The 21,614-nt window shown below is 50.9% G+C and overlaps 1 protein-coding gene across 3 annotated transcripts in view; it reads left to right on the top strand.

Annotated features, from left to right (window-relative positions):
• DENND2A (DENN domain containing 2A) overlaps nucleotides 1-21,295 on the top strand; it is a gene marked incomplete at its 5' end in the record, with an annotated part of 49,312 nt that extends 28,017 nt beyond the window's left edge. For 2 of the 3 annotated variants that reach the window (XM_045166470.1, XM_045166468.1), the window contains 7 exon segments: nucleotides 471-622; nucleotides 12,850-13,027; nucleotides 15,066-15,107; nucleotides 17,867-17,984; nucleotides 18,366-18,617; nucleotides 20,010-20,096; nucleotides 20,954-21,295. In XM_045166470.1, coding sequence (XP_045022405.1) covers nucleotides 471-622; nucleotides 12,850-13,027; nucleotides 15,066-15,107; nucleotides 17,867-17,984; nucleotides 18,366-18,617; nucleotides 20,010-20,096; nucleotides 20,954-20,985 — 861 coding nt within the window. 3 annotated transcript variants of the gene reach the window in all.
• Nucleotides 21,296-21,614: the final 319 nt, after the last annotated feature.

Raw genomic sequence — 21,614 nt, 5'->3', positions numbered from 1 at the left:
TCATTAAGAATCACCTTGTAGAGGAGAAGAGCCTTGAAAGAAGTGCTTGGATCTGCTGGTCCTTCTTTGTGAGCCTGAAAGTCCCTTGTGAAATCAGACATTCTGCTGTGGGACTCCAAGGGACCAGCCCTCAAAACTCCCTGTGGGGGCTCACGTGTGTCATCGATGGGGTGGGAGGGGGTGGGCTCCAGCCATCATGGCCCGAGGGGCTCTGGTTCTGTGTCCTGTCTCCCCACCTCCACGCAAATTACCCTCACACGCACCGGTGAGATTGAGTCCCTACCAAACGTACCTCCTTTCCCAATCTCCTGCCGTCTTTCTTTCCCCAGTCCCTTTGGTTTTCCTGTTTTTCTCTCCCTCCTCCCCTGGCAGTGGGCCTCCCTGCTGAGGACCACAGGGCCCCAGGCCTGCCCGGTGCGTGAGAGGCCTGGCTGACCAGGCGGCCCCCTCATGCGGCTCGTGTTCCCCAGCAGGTGATTGAACTGTGCCGTCCGCTGGACTCCCGGCTCGAACACGTGGACTTTGAGTCTCTCTTTTCCTCTCTCAGCGTCCGACACCTGCTCTGCGTTTTTGCCTCCCTGCTCCTGGAAAGGAGGGTCATCTTCATCGCAGACAAGCTCAGGTATCAAACCTTGGCAACTTCCGCTGAAGTGTTTGCACAACAGTCAGTCTCGCACTGTCTCTAAAGTGTTTGCGTGACGGTCAGTCTCACACGGGGTGGAACCTGTAGTGGGGGATCGCCTGGAGTTCAGAGGCAGCTCCTCTGCAGAAGGAGTAAGAGTCAGCAGGCAGCTGAGGCTGGAGGCTTGTGAGGCCCCCGAGTTGTGTAAAGTGAGCTGAGCCTGCACTTCTGCACTCTGCTCATCTGGTACTTGGCCTGCTGCTCACTCATTCTGCTAGGCTCTGGGCACCCTACCATGTGCTGGGGAAATGGGGAAAAGACAGAGCTGTGCTTCAAGAGGCCTTGGTCCGGGGTGGGGATGGAGAAGTAAAGAGACCGCCCAGTACCGTACTGTAAAGGCCAACTAGAGGCAGAGCATTCTTATTCATAGACAAGACGAGTTCCCTGCATCTTAAGCCCAAGAGCAAGTAGAAAGCATGTTCCAGGCAAAAGGAGCTGTTGGTACAACAGCAGGGAGAATGGAGGCCAAGAGTTCCTCCAGGAACTGCAGAGCAGCTCAGGGTAGTGGAACTGAGAGGAGAGCCAGGGACCAGCAGAGGCAGGCAGGGCCCTGCTCCCAGGAGGGCTGCAGGACCAGGCAGGAGGCACAGACAGAGCCAGAGGTGTGCCTTCGTCTAGGGCTAACAGAATCCACACACACAGACTCGCTGCCCAGCAGGGTGCACCCACATCCTAGGGTCACGTTCGGTGATTGGCAAAGCACAGGTCACAGATCAAAGAAGATCCTGAAGAAGATGCAGATAGGGGTTGGGGTTAATTCTGAACTTTAAAAAAGAAAAAAAGAATTCTTGGCATTTTCATCATTTCAAAATACTTAATCAGAGCCTTCCTCTCTTTGGAACTGAGGGCGCAGAAGCGCAAGTGGTGGCTGCTGCTCCAGGGAGGGCTGAGCTGTGGGTCCTGGCTCGAGATAAGCCGGCCAAGCGGGAGAAGCCAGCTGGGAGTCCATCTGGAAAGAAGCCGTGCCAAAAACATGTAAAAATCGGTTTGGAGAGGAAATAATGACTCTCGACTCTAGAAAACAAAAGGGAAGAAGAAAAGGGAAAGAAGAGTGCAAAGGACAAAGCGTGTGAACGTGGGGTCCATCCGCAGGCATGGTGGGAGATGGAATCCAGCCCTGTCTCCACCGCAGCCCATCTGGTCACCTAGCTCACGCTCGGGCGTTGGACCGCAGCCACCGGGCTCCTCCCAGGCTGCTCCCGGCCTGCCTGAGAGTTAGCTATTCACAGTTATTGTACTCTCTGTGCACTCTTGTCAGCAGGCCCTGCCTCTAGCCTGCAGCTGGTGCTGTGGGCAGCTCTCCAAGATCCCTGGGCACTGGGGGATTTGGACCAGAGAGTTCTCAAGGTGGGGGCCTGCAAGCTGAGGATGAGGAATAACCCCTGCATGACCAGGATCAGATTTCACCAGTGCTCTAGTGACTCTGTATTCTCTGGAAGCCCCACCATCCCCCACTCTACACCGTTTTTTTTTTTTAGTTGTTGGATTCTCAGGCTTTCCTTGGGAGGAGGGGAAAGTGATGGGTCTCTGAAAGACCCAGGTCAGAAGTGGAAGGCCCTCCAGGGAGTGGAGATGGGGCAAATAGTCCCGAGGGCCGCTTGCTTCTGGTTTAAAGATGTCAGGCTCAGGAAGGGTCCAGCCTGCCCAAATATCTGAGAAGACGGATGTGACTCAAGAGGAGCAGGGGACCAGGGCCCGTGGCCCCCCACTCTAACCCAGGCTTTCTTCAGGCAGGGAGGAGAAGGGATAATATCATTTATTTTTCTCACAAAGGGACAATGAAAGGAGACAGTGGGAACAGAAAGGGAGGGAGCCGCATCAAAGACAGAGGCATCCCTGCAGGGCAGCAGCAGGCATATGTCAGAGGCTTTGGGTGCTGAGACACCCGCAAGGGCTTAGGACAGAGACCTCTGGGGAAGGCCTTGACCACTTCACCTAGTCCCTGGAGAGACTTCTGGGTTGACAGGTGGGACTCACACAGAGCTGTTGTCATGAGAGACAATGAAAGGAACCCCTCCCTGAGCATGGGGCCTGCCCACTGCCGGGTATTGCTCAGTCCTCCCAGCCCCCTCCCCTCCTGCCCTGGCAGGAGACAAGTCACTGCGGTGGTCTGATTGGAGGGACTTTGGGGTTTCTGTCATCACCCCGCCTCCCAGGGTGCCTGGCACTCTGCCCTGAGAGATTGAGCCTCTCGGAGCAGCAAACACCCACAAGAGGGTAAAATGCCAGCCGTGGCTGCAGGACGCTGTTCTTGCCGTAAGGCTCTCACTGCCCGCTGGCTGTTTTCTTTTGCAGCAGCTACCAGCCACGGGGCGCTGAGGAGGTAGGATTTTTGTCGGGTGGGGCGCAGGAACGTGGATAACTTGGGTGCCCTCTTTGGGTCCAGAGCCAGCGTGTGCGTGTGCTCGCATGTGTGTATGAAATACCGAAATTACACTGCAGACCCTTTGCGACATTCAGGCTGGCACATCGCTCTCATCCCACGGGAGGGGCCTTCCCAGACAGCAGGGAGGTCTGAATGTCCTCAGCTGCTGGCGCTGGGTCTCCTCCTTTAGGAAACAAGGGCTCCTCCGTGCCCAGCCACTCAGAGCTCTGAATTGCTAGGGCTCCGATGTCTCATTGTCCCCAGAAGTAGCCCGTGATTATCCCATTACAAATGGCTTCAAGTGTTCTCTCTCTTGCTCAATAAATTTGCTTTTCAGCCAACACTAGTTAAGTGCAGATCTGAAGAAGCGAGGAGAGAAAGGCCCTGAGAGCGCTGAGGCAGAAAGCACAGTGTGCCTAAACCTGATGAGAACAGCAACAGCTGAGCCCTGAGGTGGGGAACCAGCGAGCTGCCCTGGGCTTGGCTCCTCCATTCTCTCAGCCTCCTGAGAGCTCCATCAGTTTGGTTCTGTTAGCGGGAGACTAAGAAGCACACGGAAGTGAAGTCACTTTGCTCAAGGAAGGGGTCAGTGGGAGAGCTGGGATCAAACAGGGGTAGCTGGCTCCAGAGAAGACAAGGGGGCGAGCAGGCCGCCATGGCCTGGGTGGAATAGAGGAGTATCTGTGAGGCTGTCTGTCTATACAGATACATAAGGACAGTCTTTTAAAAAACGTGCCATCACAACGTGCTTGGCAGTCCAGCCAGAATTGTCTCCTGAGGAAGCTCAGACATCTGTGCTTTCCTCTCCTGGGCCCACCCACCCTACCAACCCTTCTAGCCGGGACCCCCATGAGGCAGGTGGCTGAGGGAACCTCCAGAGTCTCTCCCAGCTCTGACCTCTGAGTCCATGGGCTGGGGTGCCCCAGGTGTCTGCCACACCCCTTGGTGTCTGCCCACCCAGCAATCTTGGTCCCGGACCTGCTGAAGTACCCTTCCCCCATTCCTGACCCAGGACTCATCCGTCTCAGGCATCCTGTGTCCCAGGGGACAACCGCCTCCTCTGCCCAGCTGTGTGATTCCCATGGGACCCCTCCAGCTCAGATGCTCTGGGATCCCACCCTCACATGGCCTACTCCTCTCCCAGGGGGTCTGGTTCAGTAGAAACCGTCTGGATAGCATTTTCCTGAGAGTGATTCTAAACGTGGGCGCTTCAGGATGGTGAGGTGCCGAGGTAACTAACTGTGAGTGCCCTTCTAACTCCCCGCTTAACCTTATCTGGGTTGAAGATAAATACACCCCGTGTTACAGATCCACTCTCCCAGGACTCCCAGGCCTCTGCTCTAGCCTGTGCTCAGAAGTCAGGGCACCATCTGTACCTCCTCTTGCAGCTTTAAGTGCTTTCTTCTGAGGGGGCCTCAGCGCAGCCTCCTCTTTGGGGGTCTCTCTGACCCTCAGACTTGCCCCCTCCCCTAACAGAGAGCCCACACAGGAAGTCTGGCTCACCTGTGAAATAGGGACCTAGCTAATGATCAGAGCACAGAAACGCCTCCAGAGAACATGGTGCTTGTGAAGTTACTGAGTGAGAAAGCCAGAACCCATCTTCTCTTCTCCAGCCTGTTCCACCTAAGGGGTTCCTCTGGGAGGAATCAGCCACCACCTACTTCTGATTTATGGGAAAATAGCTCTAAGGAATTGAAGCATTCTTCAGCTGCTGCTGCTGCTGCTAAGTCGCTTCAGTCGTGTCCGACTCTGTGCGACCTCATAAATGGCAGCCCACCAGGCTCCCCCGTCCCTGGGATTCTCCAGGCAAGAACACTGGAGTGGGTTGCCATTTCCTTCTCCAAGGCATGAAAGGGAAAAGTGAAAGTGAAGTCGCTCAGTTGTGTCCGACTCTTCAGCTAGGCCATGACAAACCAGTGGCTGGCGGCAAGTCGTCTGACCTGGAAAAGCCTCTGAAGAAAGCCTTCAGCCTAAGTTCAGCCCGTGCTTCCGCCCTCATCAGTGGGCACCACTTGCTCTCTACGGGCTGTGCACGCCCTGATTTCTAGCCCTGCTCAGCTGGAAGTAGAAGTAGGCTGCTCCAGGTTCCCTTCTGTAGCCCCCCATCTTCTCAAGGCCATGGAGCAGGGCATGAGAACAGGGCCCGCCGCAGACTCAGTGAGTGGCCCCATGACATCCCGGGGTGAACACTGGCCTGCCGGAGGCCTGTGGTCACTGCCACCAGCACCCTCCCCACCACACAATTCATTTCCTCATGCAAGAGGAAATAGCTGGGAGTTGTGGCAAATATTGTATGAGTTAGAAAAGGGTTTTAAGTGGAGCCAAAAATGTATCAAATTTAGAATAACATTCTTGCTCCGTTTCATCTTTACGGTGGACGTTGAGTGTTCCTTAAGGCTCTGTCAAGCCAAAGTTTAGCAGATGGGAAAGAAAGAATGTTGTTGTGATCGCTTGTTCTGTTGTCATAACAACCTAAATAAATATTTCCCTATACCCCTTTCTTCATTTCCCTGATGATAAACATTTTGTTTTTTCGTTTATTAATTTCAGTTCCCAAGGTTTTGGCCAAATCTACACACTAGGCTGAGTAAGAGTCAGAGCTGCACATAAACAATTTGTGTAAAAGTTTTAGGCAGGACGACGGTTTTTAATATTCGAGAAAGTTATTTATCTTTCCGTAGTGCATTCACACCAGAAGCTAAACGACAGACTTCTAGTGAATGATAAGTGGGATTCGGTGGTCAAATCTGGGCAAATAGTAGAGCTTGAATCTTGGCCTCGACGTAAGTTGACTACACAGATAAGTCCATGTGTAGCTGTGCATCTTCATCTTGTTTGTTGTGTGCTCCTTTTAGTTCATTTTTAATCCATTTCTGTAGGTTTAAATGGGGCCCCATATCCTGTCTCAATCAGTTGCACCATAGTGTTTCAGAAGAAGGTTGGGTTTGTGGCACACCCTCTCCAGGCAAGTGAGCTTGCCAAGGGCTACTTGGGAGTGGGGGTAGCCGCCATCTTGGTGGTCCGACACCTAGAGTACTACTTCAGAGGTCCTCAAGAAGCTAACAGGGAGACACCTATGTTTAGTTCAGCAGAGTGCTGGGAAAATGCCATCGGACTGATTACACATGAAGTATTAACTACCTTTTTTTTTTTTGCCTATGAACACCAAGATAACTTTGAAGCAAGGTTTAGACAATAGCATAGCCACAAATTGTCTTTGACTCCAAACCCATCACCAGCAGAATCTCGGATGTAGCATACTCCAGCTCTCTTCTGGGGCCAGGTCCCTCCAGGCTGTGCTGGCTCTAAGCGTAGTCCTTTCAGGGGCTTGCTGTGGCAACTGAAAAACTCGCCAACGTTGTATCCCCTAATTCCTTGGAATGAGATGTCACCATTGCTTTTCTGCCCTGTCTCCATCAGTGAGCTCTAGAATTACCCTCCAGGCCTGGGTTTTTTTCAGTGTCGGTTATTTTCAGCTCCTGGCTCCTACTTCCAGTTCCTGGCTTTCTCTCTGTCTCTCATAGTTCATGGTTGGCAGACTTTAAAGCTAGAACTCCCACTTTCCTTACGTTACAGATGAGGAAGCTGAGGCCTGGAGAAGAGCTTTACCTGAGATCACACAGAGTGTAGCAAACCCAGTGTTGTTGAGGTCCAGCCTGGGTTCTTTTTTAACTCAGTGACACATTTCTACAGGGTCTGAAAGTACAGTAATGGAAGCATGGCAGCCACCTCCCACTAGGTCTCATCAGGCACCAGACCACATCAGAGTCACCGCTGGCTCTGGTTCCTGGGAATCACGCACAAAGGGAGAGACACTTTGCCTGGAATCCTAAAGGATGCTGATGGACTCACCCTGCAAACTCCTGGGGTCTCTCCAACTCTGGAAACTCATCCTTCACTTTTCTGGTAGCATCTTAGAGAAAGCTCTGCACTTGACTCTTTGTGTTTGCTAGGTGAATTGGGAGGCTGCTGAGCATAGTAATAACTAACCGCAAATTGGGCTAGGACCCTGTTGCTGGGCAAGATTGAGGGCATGAGGAGAAGGGGATGACAGAGGATGAGGTGGTTGAATGGCACCACTGACTCAATGGACGTGAGCTTGAGCAAACTCCGGAGATGGTGAAGGACAGGAAACCCTGGCCTGCTGCAGTCCATGGAATCGGAAAGAGTCAGACACGACTGAGCGATTAAACAAAAACAACACATACGGCACAGGGCTTTGTAGCAGCCAGAACGGAGGCGTCTTCTCCAGGAGAATCTGAGTGCTCACAAGTATATCCTGGTGTCTCTGGACTAATGCTTCAACCCTCAGGAACCACCACCAAGTAGCAAAGCATTCTGGGACCTGACCCTTCTCCCCTGTGCCCATCTTTTAACCTTGTGGCCCAGCCAACCTCCCACTGGGGCATCTCCTCCCTCCCTCACTTTTGTGCAAATTGATCACAGCTGTGGGGGGCCAGCATTCCTTTCCTCCACCCCCACTGTAATGCGAGCCAGCTGCCAGGGCTCCCTCCTAGAACTTCCTTCAAAAACACTGTAACACTGCAGATGCTCAGAAGGCTCCACATTAAGTGGCAAGCGAGCCTGCACAGTCATCCTTAGCATCCCTAGAACCGTAGACTGTTCTTTGCATGTTCCTCAGAAACCACCAGTCCTAGCAGTGCCCGCCCCCATGGAAGCGCCTCTAGCCTTTATGGGTCGGGGAATAAAATCTCAACAAGCTACACTCAGAATAATCCCTTCTTTTCTCTTCTACCATTTTTTTTTAAGATTCACTTATTTTTGGGGTGAGGTGGGTCTTCGTTGTTATACGGAGGGTTTCTCTAGTTGCAGCAAACAGAGGCTACTCTCTCATGGTGGGCAGGCCTCTCATCACAGTGGCTTCTCTTGTTGAGGAACACAGGCTCTAGGGCACACGGGCTTCAGTAGTTGGGGCTCTCGGCTCTAGAGCACAGGCTCGGTAGTTGTGGGTGGCCCACAGGCTTAGTTGCTCTGCGGCATGAAGGATCTTCCCAGACCAGGGATCAAACTGGTGTGCTTTGCATTGCAAGGGGGATTCTTAACCACTGGACCACCAGGGAAGCCCCTCAACAGCTGCCACTTGATGTATTATTTGCAGAATCTGACCTGTCCTTCTAGTGTTTCAAGAGGCAGAATTCTGTTTTAGAATATTGGAGGGAGCTGGAGAACAAGAGGGATGCGACAGTGCCAGCACCGCCTGCCTCTCGGTGGCTCCTGACGCCTGTGCTCCGCAGGTGCCAGCTAACAAGGTGGCAGTGGAAACCAGGTGGGAAACATGGGGACCCAGCTGCAACAGCGATCAGACTGTTTAAAAAGCAAACAAACAAAAAACACTTGTTAGCAGAATCAACAATGGTAGTACCAACCTACATGGCCAACAGGTGACACGTTGAGTTGTCATTTGTCCCCATCGAGACTGAGTACGCGACTTAGCGACTAAATGACGACAGCAGACTGAGTACCCGTGCCCCTCAGCTCCCTGTGTTCCAGTTAAATGAATGCATTTCTTCTTCCATGACATTTCTTTACCTGCCCTGTGTATCTAGTGCTGCCATTGCTTATCGTCATGTTCTCTACTCGTTCCAGCTACCTTCCCCACCCAGCTCGTTCACACTCGCTGCAGCTGAGCCACACACCCTCCCCCTCCCCCCGCTCCGAGACCCCTGGGCTTCAGCCAGAGACCCAAAGCACAGCAGCAGTGGAGAGAAGGGGAGACTCCCTGCAGACCTCCTCCCTCCAGGGCTGAGGCCAAAAGAAGGCAAAAGGGTTGGAGGCCATTTCTCTGAATTGGTAAAAAAAGAAAGTTACACAGATTTCTTTTTCTTTTTTTAATTTTTAATTGGACTTTGAAAAAAACTTTTTATTTGGGGTTTTTTGGTCATGCTACATGGCATGCAAAATGTTAGTTCCCTGACCAGGGATCGAACCCATACCCCCTGCATTGGAAGCTCAAAGCCTTAACCACTGGACCTTTGGGGAAGTCCCCAGACTTGTTTTTCTATTGCAGTAATCAAGAAAAACCCAAAGGCTTCTGGCTATGCTTCTTCATGCCTGCATTCCTCAGTCTGTATCTCTCTACCTTCTCCCATCTGCAGGACTCCTCGCTCCCCACCCTGCCCTCACCCTGAATGCAGAAGTTACTTTAACTTCTTTTTGCCTGGGGTTCACTGTTGTTCAGTTGCTCAGGAGCACCCAACTCTTTGTGACCCTGTGGACTGCAGCACGCCAGGCTTCCCTGTCCTTCACCATCTCCCGGAGTTCTAAAATCGCTTCCAGGTCTAAAATTCTGTGCTTCTGTAACTTCCCCGGAGTCAGAAATGCTTAAACCACACCTCTGAAATGTAAATGCACTCTTAAACATGAGTGCTGCATTTTTATTCTCCTTTAGTGACTTGACTAAAGTGCTAACTTGCTTCAGTCGTGTCCGATTCTTTGTGATCCTATGGACTGTGGCCGGTCAGGCTCCTCTGTCCATGAGATTCTACAGGCAAGAATAATGGAATGAGTTGCTAGGCTCTCCTCCAGGGGATCTTCCCACCTCAGGGAATGAACCCAAGTTTCTTACGTCTCTTGCATTGGTAGGCAGGTTCTTCACCACTAGCGTCCCTCGGGGAGCCCATGACTAAAAAAGCGAGAATTTCAGAAACTTGCTGAAGGGACCATGGATGCCAGAGTCCACGACCTACACCATTGCATGATCCATTCTTTCTCCAAGTGATGTTTAGGAGCTTAATAACAAATGTGCTAAAAAAAAAAAAAGAGGTGGGTTTCATACACAAGGCTTCCTTCAGGAAATTCCTTCTTAGGGTCTCTTTTAAAGAACTCCCACTAGCCACTTGGAAATGAAAGCCAACATCCCAGTAAAAGGTGTAACATAACAAAATTCCAGCTCAACCATCTCTTTCTACCCAGTCCCCACTGCACCTCACCCCCAGCTCTCTAGTCAAAATCATTGGCTTCCAAGCCTTTTTACTACAGTGCACAATTAGAAATACATTTTATATTCAGACCTAATATACACCCCACATAATACATACATATAGTTATTTACAGTTGGGAAAAAAATGCATCATACTCTCTTATTTTCTATTACATTCTTTTTGTTGTAGTTGTTTTTGATACTGATCACAACCTACTGAAATTATTTCAGGACCCCCAATAGGGTGCAAATTATAGTCCGAAAAAACTTGCTCTACACACAACTATTCTTGTTCATATTATGATGTCCTTCTAGTTTTCTAAGTTATGACCCATAATACTTGAGCAGATCAGCTTTATAGACTGGCCACACACAAATACAGCTTAGTCCTAAAAATTCAGAGTTTTAGAACAAAGTATATTCAGCCCATTCAGTGATCTATAGATCAAGGAAATTAAACGTAAATGATCAGCAATTCACCAAAAGTATCAACATTCTTGGCTTATCTGGTAGAAAGTGATGCCTTAAAAAATAAAGCTCCTATGCTTTTCAAGACAATTTTTAAGTCTTTACGTTTATTGAATCCAGAGAGAAAACAATGATTTACAGGATGGAAAAAAAAAGTGTGTGTCATGTCTGAATGCCTTAGGATTTAATTTGACATAATGGATAGGGTTTACTTACAGGTTTAAAAACTACATTTGCTAATATTTTTATAGTGTAACCTAATATTTCAGTTGTAGAAAGAGGCCGTTACTAGTTATTAAAGAGTAAATGGTGATAATAATAGTTACGACCTCAGAGTGCTATTGAGAGGTGTCTGTTGTTCAGTTGCTAGATGGCGTTCAAGAAGATCTTTTAAAAGGCAGAAGTCACTTCACTGCCCACTGCTGGCTGAATTATTGATGTTGCTCTTTTGGTATAAGTCCAAACCTTAGTCTGTCTCACCCTTACTCAGCTAATAAAGAGGCATTATAGTGATAACAAACAAAATATTGGGGTAGCATGTTTCTCATTTTGAGGGCGATCATTTGAAAGAAAACATAAGACCAGGTATCGATGAAATATGTGGCTGCTCCACTACTGAGAGGTATCTCATGACTCCAGTGAGTGTCAGGAGATTGATTATTTGCTAAGAGAGAGAACAGGAAGGTCAGGAGACATACTGGTAAATGGACAAGATTCAACATGGCTGTTATTAGGTTTGGCTTCCTTAGTGGCTCAACTGGTAAAGAATCCGCCTGTAATGCGGGAGACCTGGGTTCAATCCCTGGGTTGGGTAGATCCCCTGGAGAAGGGAACGGTTACCAGCTCCAGTATTCTGGCCCGGAGAATTCCACGGACTGTATAGTCCATGGGTTCGCCAAGAGTCGGACGTGACTGAGCAACTTTCACTTTCACTTATTAGGTTAGGAGCCCCCAAATGGAAGCAGGATCAAAACGAGGGTTAGTGCATATGTTAAGGACGTCTCAGGGGGTGCTAGATTCAGAGGAACTTACTAGATTGAGAGGAATCTAAATTATTTGGGGAGGGTTGCTTTTTTATTGCAGTAAAATATACATAACCATAAATGTTACCATTTTAATAATCTGTAAGTGTTGAATTCAGGGGCATTTAGCACATTCACAGTGTCTGCAGCCATCACTACTCCATTTCCAGAGCTTTTTCATCATCTCAACTGTAATTCTGTCCTCTTTAAGCAACAGTGTGCCCCTCTCCCTTCTCCAGCCCCTGCTAACTTCCCTTCTACTCTGTCTCGATGCATTTGCTGATTCTAAGTCCCTCGTGTAACTGGAATCATACAGTACGTGTCTCGTTCTGCCTGGCTGAGTTCACTTGCTAGCCAGTATCTTTTAGTCCACTTCTTTTCTTCTTAAGTAAACCAGAGCTAAGTGATTTTTTTGATGGGCTCAGGAAAGTTTTATGGCAACGAGATTATAGGTGTACGGCATCATGGGAACGCAGTAAAGGCTCATTCATCCATCCAGAACTCTGCTTCCTTGCAACTTGACGTGAACAGAGCACAGCTGAGAACCAGGGCGAACATTCAGAAGGTGTCCTAACAGATGCAGTGCTGGTTACAGGGAACCGAAGATGACCCGGTATACTCTTGGGCGAATCCACTGGACCCTCACTTTGGTTTACTCTTGCATTAGACACTTCTAACAAGCTTCTAGAGCTTCCAACCCCATAGCATTTTAGAAACAGCATATTAGGATGAGAGGAGAGGGGAACCGCTGGGAGCAGGCTCACTTCGTGATAAGCGATTTCGAGGAAGAAGAGAAAGTCTGCTCTCACTCGTCTCGGAAGCCGACAGCCGCCACTGTGCTGCAGCTCCGCATAAATGACATAAAGCGATGCTCCCAGGTAATCCACCCGTTCACTCCACAAACCGAGCACAAATGCCGGCACGGAGCAAAACCTTGTGAATCCCACACAATTGTCAGGCTCAGCGTTCGCCAGTACAAGGCTACACTGTGACCATCCTGCCTTAAAAGAGACTGAGTCTGTCTCTCAACGTTATTTTTCTGTGTTTTGAATTCTGGGCAAGAAGTATATGAATTTCGCTTTTACACAACCGAGCCATTTGGAGCGGACGGCTGCCCCTGAGCACTGAAGGACGCACCCTGTCTCCCCTGACCACACCTAGGTGTTCACACTTGGCGGAGAGAACGTGGGCTCCAAGCCAAAGCCTCTTCACTAAGAGAAGGAGCACCCATGCGAAAGGAGGCTTTCGTTGTCTGGGGCTTTTCTGTGGCTGGGGGAGGTGTGGCTGGCGTGTGAACCCTTCTCTCTGGCGTCTTCGTGGAGGCGGACCAGCCTCCTGAAGCGGCCCTTCCTCCCCTCTCGTCCCGCCGCAGCACCCTGTCCACGTGCTGCCACGCGATGGTGGCGGCCATCTACCCCTTCACCTGGCAGCACACCTACATCCCCGTGCTGCCGCCCGCCATGATCGACATCGTGTGCTCGCCAACGCCCTTCCTCATCGGGCTGCTCACCAGCTCACTGCCGCTGCTCAGGGAGCTGCCGCTGGAGGAGGTGAGCTCCCTGTCGGGGCCGGGGTAGGGGGAAGGGGCTGCCTGTGGCTCTGCCCGCAGGCAGGGTCAGGGGAGTAGCGGGACCCCATGGCTTTGTGAGTTGGCACCCTCCTGCCAAGTCACCTTCAGCAGAACCTCTTGTGTGCAGACTCAGTCTCCCCTCTGTACCTACAGCCATGTACACCCATTGAGAAAGGCTGCAGTCAACAATTTGTTGCTGTTGTTGAGTCGTGTCCCACTCTTTGCAAACCCACGGACCACTGTCCATGGGATTTCCCAAGCAAGAATACTGGAGTGGGCTGCCATTTCCTTCTCCAGGGGATCTTCCCAGTCCATGGATGGGAAGCTGTGTCTCCTGCACTGGCAGGTGGATTCTTTACCTCTGAGCCACCAGGGAAGCCCAACCAACGATTTACTCGATTTTAATACACCTAGTCGGTAAAGCGGAGAAGGCAGTGGCACCCCACTCCAGTACTCTTGCCTGGAAAATCCCATGGATGGAAGAGCTTGGTAGGCTGCAGTCTATGGGGTCGCTCAGAGTCGGACACGACTGAGCGACTTCACTTCACTTTTCGCTTTCATGCATTGGAGAAGGAAATGGCAACCCACTCCAGTGTTCTTGCCTGGAGAATCCCAGGGATGGGGGAGCCTCGTGGGCTGCCGTCTATGGGGTCGCACAGAGTCGGACACGACTGAAGCGACTTAGCAGCAGCAGCAGCAGCAGCAGCAGTCAGGTAAAGAGCCATCTGCCCTACGCTTCCCCCGTCCACCCCTCTGTCATGGGAAGAAAGCACACGAAGAGCTAATGGTAACTGGAAATCATCTTTGGGCCAGTAACAAAGTCTTGAGAAGGACTCTGTTCCTATAAGTAGGTCGTTTTTCGTATCAGTTAAAAAGGCAATAAGCTAAATGTGTTCAGGGATTGAGTTCTGGATCCAAATGAGAAAAGCCCTGCTTAGCGTCTCTATGATTATTGAGTCCCAGCCCCTTTCTCTAAATGGTTTCTGTCTCCAGTACTGAGAGCTTCCAGCAGTCAGAGCAGAACCGTGGGGACTAAGTGATGCTGCACAGAACAGCCAGGCCTGAACCCTCCCGGTGTCCCGAAATGCAGCGCCTCTAATTGCCCAGGTGGTCCTACAGTCCTGTTAAAGATTAACCAGCAGACTCAGGTCTTTGAGTGTGTGTTTGTGAACTGCAGAGGGTTTTCCTGGGTGCCCTGTGAGCCTGCAGACGGCTCAGTTCGCCCCCCCAGGAGAGGGTGTGAGAAGGAAGGACAGCCCCTCTCAGCTCCCAGCTCCTGTGTTACAGCCCGTGGTTCCTGCCGTCGTGGAAAGACGGCGGGCATGCAGGCCCCCTACTCGTCCTCCATCATAGCCAGTGGTCCACACTGTGTGATCCTGTGAGTGGCCGCCTTCCTAAGTTCTGTGCCCTAGTCCCTTCACTTGCCTCTCCCTAGTTGTGGCCCCGGGTCTCAGCCTCACTCTGAGGAAGGAGGACGAAAGTGCTTTACCTGAAAGCCTTGACTCATGGAAGCCCAGCACTTGCAGCTTGGCTTATTGTCTCGTTGGGTCCAGTCCTCTGGTTCTCTCCCCTTTTATCCCATTAAGAGAAATGACAAGACTAAGTGGGTAACTGGGAGGTAGGAGGGGGAGGCCAGGCGGGGGTGGCAGAATCCAGTGGAATGGGAACAAGCTGGGGCTCTAGCCTCTCTGACTCAGTGACCCACATGCTAAAAAACAGTCGGAGAGGCTCTGCCTTAGCCAGTCCAGGAACAGGGCAGGAAGTCCAGCTTTTGGCCCACATGTATCCTAGCCTGTGGTTACAGTGTTGAAAGCATGCATGTCTGGAAAGCTTTTTCCCCGCCTCCCCCTTCATCATCTGTGGCTTCAGTGGCAATGTCAGAAAACCACAATTGGCCTACTCCACCCCCACCCGGCTGCCTCCCTGGGTGCCAAGAAAGAAAGAAGGTTAACAGTCCGTCTCTATATGCTGGAAGCCCTCCCTGCTAACAGTAACAGTCCCTTTTCCTCACCTCGTAGGTCCTAGTGGTCGACCTCGTCAACAATCGGTTCCTCAGGCAGGTGAGTAGGAAGCAACCCAGCTTCAACCACTGCTTGCTCTGTTTGCACCTCTTTGATGTTTAGAGCTCGCCTTTGCAGCCCTGTGGTGGGCCTGGAATCCCAAAGCAGGCCAGCAGGCTGGGGCAGTCCCCGGCCAGGGCTTGACTGAGGACAGGACAGAAGGCAGGGGCCAAAGAAGAGGGGTTTGGACAAAGGATTGATTCCCATGGGCTCTGTCACAAAATGGTTTGCTGATAGAATCTTTATATAGGTTATAACTGTAGACACTTAACCTTTTTCAACATGCCTTTAAATATTTGGCAACAAATTTCATGATATAATACGAAGTGGAAAAATCAGGATAAAAATTATATACATTACTTTGCTGATGTTGTTTTTTAAAGGATAGAAATGAGGGGAAAAATACATATATATAGAAAGATAGAAAGGAAAACTCATCAAAACATCAATTCTGGTTGTCTTAGAGTGGGAGACTGAAAAGGAGACAGATTATGAGCAATTTTAGATTATTTTAATATTTTCATACATTTTTTATAATGGTCATAAACTACTTTCATTATCAGAGAATGAGGGTTGGGTGCAGTTCAGTCCCTGGTGGGGGAACCCACGCGCTCCGTGGCATGGCCAAATAAATAAACTTGGAGTGGCTGCTGAAAAGTTATGCATGATAATGCTGTTTTTTATTATTAGCTCCATCTACTTTCACTTTCCAAGGGCCCTCTGGGTAGGCCCATCCCCACTGCCCTCCGGCTCTGAGACCCAGATCATAAAGCCAGCTTTCAATCATACTGGTCATCTGCCCTGACCAAAGCCCCCTGATCAGAATTAGCCACCTTGCGGGGTGGAGCATTGGGAAACAATTAATGAGTAGCCACTTAGGTGCAGGGAACTTTCTCAAGTTAATTGTGTTGCATTTAATTCCTCCCAGCCTTACTGAGCTGTTATTGACAAATAACATATTTAAATTTAAGACGTACAACATGATGAGTTGATATACATATACGTTGAGAAATTAGAACCACAATACAATTAGTTAACCCCTCCATCCCCTCACATAATTACCTGTGTGGGGGGGGATAGCACTTAAGATTTACTCTCTCAATAACGTTTAAGTGTACTTGAGCTATAGTCACCAAACTAGACATTAGATGCCTCAGAATTTACTCATTTTCTAGCTGGAAATTTGTGCCCTTTGACCAACATTTGCCCTTTTCCTCACCCCTCACCCCTGGTAACCACCTCTCTACTCTGTTTTTGTGAGTTCAGTTTTTTAATTAATTTTTTGAGTTCAGTATTTTAGATTCCGCATATAAGGGGGAACGCACAGTATTTATTTTTTGCCGCCTGGTCTACCTCACTCAGCATTATGTCTTCAAGGCCTATGAGTGTAGTCACAAAGGCGGTATGTCTTTCTTTGGTGGCTGAATACTGTTCCATCGTGCGAATATACGTATGTGTGTGTGTTCTTACTTTCTCCCATTTTAGAGGCTGCCTTTCTGTTTAGATGACTGGTCGTTTGACTGTGCAGGAGCTTTTCAGTGTGGACTCCGACTTGTTAATTCTTGCTTTTGTGGCTTGTGCTTTTGGTGTCATATCCCCAAAAATCGTTGCCAAGATCAGTGTCAAATAGCTTTTCACCTGTATTTTCTTCCAGCAGTTTTACAGTTTCTGGTCTTACATTTAAGTCTGTGATCCATTTTTTTTAAATCCACATAATCTGGGGGAGAGGTACAAGATAGGGGTTCAGTTTCATTCCTTCGTATATGTATGTCTAGTTTTTCCAGTACCATTTAGGTAAGCAACCACCCTTTTCCCCTTGAATATTCAGCGCCCTTGTCAAGTGTTAATTGACCGTATATGAATGGGTTTATTTCTGGCCTCTCGATTCTGTTCTGTTTATCTTGTTGTTGTTCAGTCACTCAGTCGTGTCCAGCTCTTTGAGCCCCATGGACTATAGCGTGCCAGGCCTCCCTGACCTCCACTGTTCGTCTGTGTTTCTGTTTTTATGCCAGTTGATGCTGGGAAAGACTGAAGGCAGAAGGAGAAAAGGACAACAGAGGATAAGATGGTTAGATAGCATTACCAACTCAATGGACGTGAGTTTGAGCAAGCTCCAGGAGAGGGTAGGGGAGGACAGGGAAGCCTGGCGTGCTACAGTCCATGGGGATGCAAAGACTTGGACAGGACTGAGCGACTGAACAATAACACCCATACTGTCTTGATTACTATAGTTCCATGATAAAGTTTGAAATCAGGACTTAGGATGCCTCCGGCTTTGTTCTTCTTTCCTAAGATTGTTTTGGCTATTCAGTCTTTTATGGTTCCATACACATTTTAGGATTTTTTTTTTCTATTTCTGTGAAAAACATCATTAGAATTTTCATAGGAATTTGCATGGAATCTATAGATGGCTTTGAGTAGCATGGCCGTTTTAACTATTTATTCTTTCAATCCATGAACACAGAATATCTTTCCATTTATTTTATATCTTCTTCAGTTTCATACATCGCCATCTTATTTGTTGCATTTAATCTTCACAGTGAGGTAACCCGTTTTACCAAATGGGGAAGCTGAGGCTCCTGTAGCTTGTTAAGAGTGGAATCAAGATTCAAGCCTCTGGTTCAAAGTTGCGTTCTCTCCAGTAAACCAGGAACCGTGCCGGGCCTGCCCTGAAGAATCCGCTGTGTACATCTGGCCAGGGTGCAGCCACCGTCCCGGGAAATGCTGGGACAATGACTCCCGTTTTTTCTGTTTTACAGATGGACGATGAGGACTCCATTCTGCCCCGGAAGCTTCAGGTAGCCCTGGAACACATTCTGGAGCAGAGGAATGACCTGGCTAGTGAGCAGGATGATGGGCCCCCGGATGGCAAGCGAGGTAAATGCTCAGCCACCTCCCAGACTGCACCCCCGCCTCCATCCTTGGAGTCAGGGAGCAGTGGACTATGGGCATGTCTACTTGACATCGGGTTAAGTCGGAAAATGGGCAGCGAGGTGTACAAGGAGAGAGGCTGGCGCTCATCCCCTTCAGCAGCGAGTTGTAGGAAAAACCTTTCCCACCCCACCCCCAGTTTAGCTCTAAAAAATCTGTTTAAAGGTAGGGAAGAAATGACAGGCTCACTGTGGGGAACCTCTTTCAAGGATCATCACGGTCGGCCTTCCAGGAACCTGGAATAGCATCCTTGTCTTTTCTGACTGGCTTATCCCAGAGGCTCTGCCTCCGCCCTCAGCGGTCCTGGTCCTCCCCTGCTCTGCTCAGGCCCTGAGTCCAGCCCCTTGAACGAGGTGGTGTCTGAAGCCTTTGTCCGCTTCTTCGTGGAGATCGTGGGCCACTACTCGCTGTTCCTGACGGTGGGCGAGCGCGAGGAAAGGACCCTGCAGCTGCAGCGAGAGGCCTTCCGCAAAGCCGTCTCCTCCAAGAGCCTCCGCCGGTTCCTGGAGGTCTTCATGGAGACCCAGACATTCCGGGGCTTCATCCAGGAGCGGGAGCTGCGCCGGCAGGACGCCAAAGGTCGGGGGCCCTGCCGTCTCCTCGGGTGTCGCTTTCCCTCTCCTCCCCACGCCCAGAACCCCACTTCCAGTTCTGGTGCGAGTTCTCCTCTGTCCTCGTCTCCCCAGCTTGACCAGACTCTTAGGGACACCCTTTCCCTCCTCTCTCTGTGGCATCTCTCCTCCATATCCTCTTGTCCCTTCTGCCCTCCTTCCTCCCCCTCTTCCCTGGGCCCTGGGGCTGGACAGAGGAGGAGAGGCTGGCCCGCACCCTCTGCTCCATGTGCTGCCACCGACACCCAGCGGGCTGGCCGTGGGGAAGGAGGACAGCAGAGACCCACCCCCCCCAGCCTGGGGAGCCCGAGGGCCCTCTGTCCACACACACACACACTCACCCACCCCGTCCCCTGCTCCTCAGGTTCTCCTTGTCTCCCTCAGTGTCCCTGTCCTTGTTGCTGGGTTCCATCACGCCTCTAGAAATCAGGACCGGGAAGTGTGAGAAAGAGGATGAAACCGTTCCTGTCTCTTTCTTCCATGCTCTTGAAGTCGTTTGGGGAATCTGAAAGCTAGAAATATCAGGAAAGGCTGCCCCAGGTGGGAGCTAGGCCAGAGGACCAGAGAGATAGATGATTAACCCCGAGGAGAGGCCACCCAGTGACGAGGGTCGGGGATGCGGGAGCAGCTGGCCCAGGCCTGGGTGTCCTCTGGTCCCGCAATTGCAGACCCTGAGCTAAGGCAGCAAAGCTCCACACCCCCAGAGCTCTGTGCATTGCAGAAAGGGGGACTGTCATACTTCAGATGATTCTGACAAGGGTATCCGGAGAGACAAAAGAAGGTGGATTGGAGCCTAGGAGGAGGCACACAACTCCTGATGAAAGAATTCACTAGAAGACCTGCCGGGTACACCCACAGATCACTGTCTGATAGAAGATCAGGGGGAGATGAAGACAGTAGCCTGAGGCTCCAGCCCTGGTCGAGAACTGAAGGTCCCTGCCCGCTGAGGTGACCTGCCCACCCCGCCCTCCTGAGTCCCTAGACAGCAGCCAGGCTCCCAGGAGGCAGGCCACTTGCCAGGGGCCCTCTTACGGGAGATCTCAAGGAGAAGGGAAGGACCGGGACCATCTGGTTCTTCTCTGAAACCAGGGGCCTGACACAGTGCAGGTGCTTGGAAGGTGTTCGTTCAGGAAAAATAGGACTTCATGCACGAGCTAGCTTTACAGCTTTCCAAAGACAGGAGGCTGGGCAATTATAAGGTCAGGAAAAAAACCTTTTAAATCTTACGATTCAGAGCATGTTTATAGAGCAGCTCCGTCTCAGCAGCAAGGTTTCTCTTGTTTGAGGCAGTAAGGAAACGAACGCGTGCAGAAGCACCAAGAGAAGGAGCTAAAGCGGTTGGGATTTCTCTCATTAACAGGTCTATTTGAGGTCCGAGCCCAGGAGTACCTGGAAACACTCCCCAGCGGAGAACACAGCGGTGTCAACAAGTTCCTGAAGGGACTAGGTGAGGCCCAGGGGTCTAGGTTCCCGGCAGCAGCCCCCGGGGCCATGGGGTCTTGGCCAGTTCCTGCCACCGGGGCCGGGGCTCATGACGCTGAACTCAGGCCTGCGCCCACTGGGCCCAGTTGGCATCATACCACCCTCCTGTTCTGCCCTGTCCTCGGAGCGGAAGCTAAGGACACACAGCCCTCTCCCTGCCCTCCTGGGCCCCGGCTATGTTGCTCTTCTTTCACTCTTACCCCCCACATCTTCAGTGTTTTGGGGAGTGGGGCTTAGAAGTATGATGAATGGAACCAGAGAAGGGGGCCTGGCGGTAGAGACCTGGGCCAGTCTCCAGATGACCCTGAAAAGTGGAAATGTAAAAATTTCAGCAAGGACTGCAGTTTAACCAGCCAAAACAGGCCCTTGCTAGGAAATGGACGAGGAGAAGAAAGTGAAAAGCGTGAGGGAGGGAGAGAGCAGGCCCCGGTGAGGCCAGCGCCTCGGAGGACCTGCAGGGTCCTGCTTGGAGCCTCACCCAGGGGGCCGGTGCCTGGGAAGGGACCGCTGACCTCCTGCAAGGCCGGGCTCCCAGGGAGGCGTGACAGTCCATGCTTCCTGTGTCACCATTTCAGAAGCAACTGACAGCCTGCAGCTCTGACAGTCTTCCCTTCAAAAGATCCCTGTTCACAGGGGAGGCACATGAGTGCAGGGGGCACCCAGGCAGGGGGATCCCCCCCAACTTCTCCTGGGCCCTGGGGTGAAGCTCGGAGGTGGTGTGGGAGCCCCAGTTGTCCACACCACAGCTGGTGTGAAAAGGGCACGATTTTAACTCGGCTCCTCTTGTCTGCCTGATGCAATGTTCTCATTTTCTTTTTTTAGGCAATAAAATGAAGTTTCTCCACAAGAAATAGCCCTCAACCCAGACTCCAGGGAAATCTTCCTCCCAGGGCAACCACATGTCTTAAAAACAGTCCTGGTGGTCTTCCTGAGAAGTCAGTCCTTGGTTGTCCCAGGTGCTGGGATAAAGGCCTGGATGGTTTCTGCTCATCCCTGGGCTGTCCCCAGGAACAGGACCCCAGAGCTGCCGGTAGGCAGCTTCTTCAGAACAGCACTGGAAATGGGACCTGGGACCAGGCACATTCAAAGGGATTGTTTTGGGTTGTTGGATTTGGGGTGTTTTTTTTTTTTAATCTTAGCTATTAAAAAAGAAGAAGAAAAGTGTTTGGGTTTTCTTGTTATTACGCCCAGGCTAAGACAGCTGTCCTGCCCTGTGTCATGAACCTTTCCTGGGTTCATCCTGCCTGGCAGCTTACCCTGGAGCCAAGAGGAGGAGACGGGGAAGGAGCGGCCCCCAGGGACTTGGAACCGAGATGCTCCCCGGGGCAGAACTGGGGACAGGTTGGGGGGGGGTCAAGGGAGAAGCACCGTGGCGACACCCGTGGGCAATGCAGACCCCACGCTGCGGGTGTCAGGGTGGGAGTCCTCTCGGGGAAAGGATCGCAGGTAGTGGAGTGAGGTCCGTGCTGGAAAGGAGGACAGG

This window comes from Bubalus bubalis, chromosome 8 (assembly GCF_019923935.1).
Source record: "Bubalus bubalis isolate 160015118507 breed Murrah chromosome 8, NDDB_SH_1, whole genome shotgun sequence".
In the NCBI taxonomy this organism is placed as follows: Eukaryota; Metazoa; Chordata; class Mammalia; order Artiodactyla; family Bovidae; genus Bubalus; species Bubalus bubalis.
This window is presented reverse-complemented; position numbering and strand designations above follow the sequence as displayed.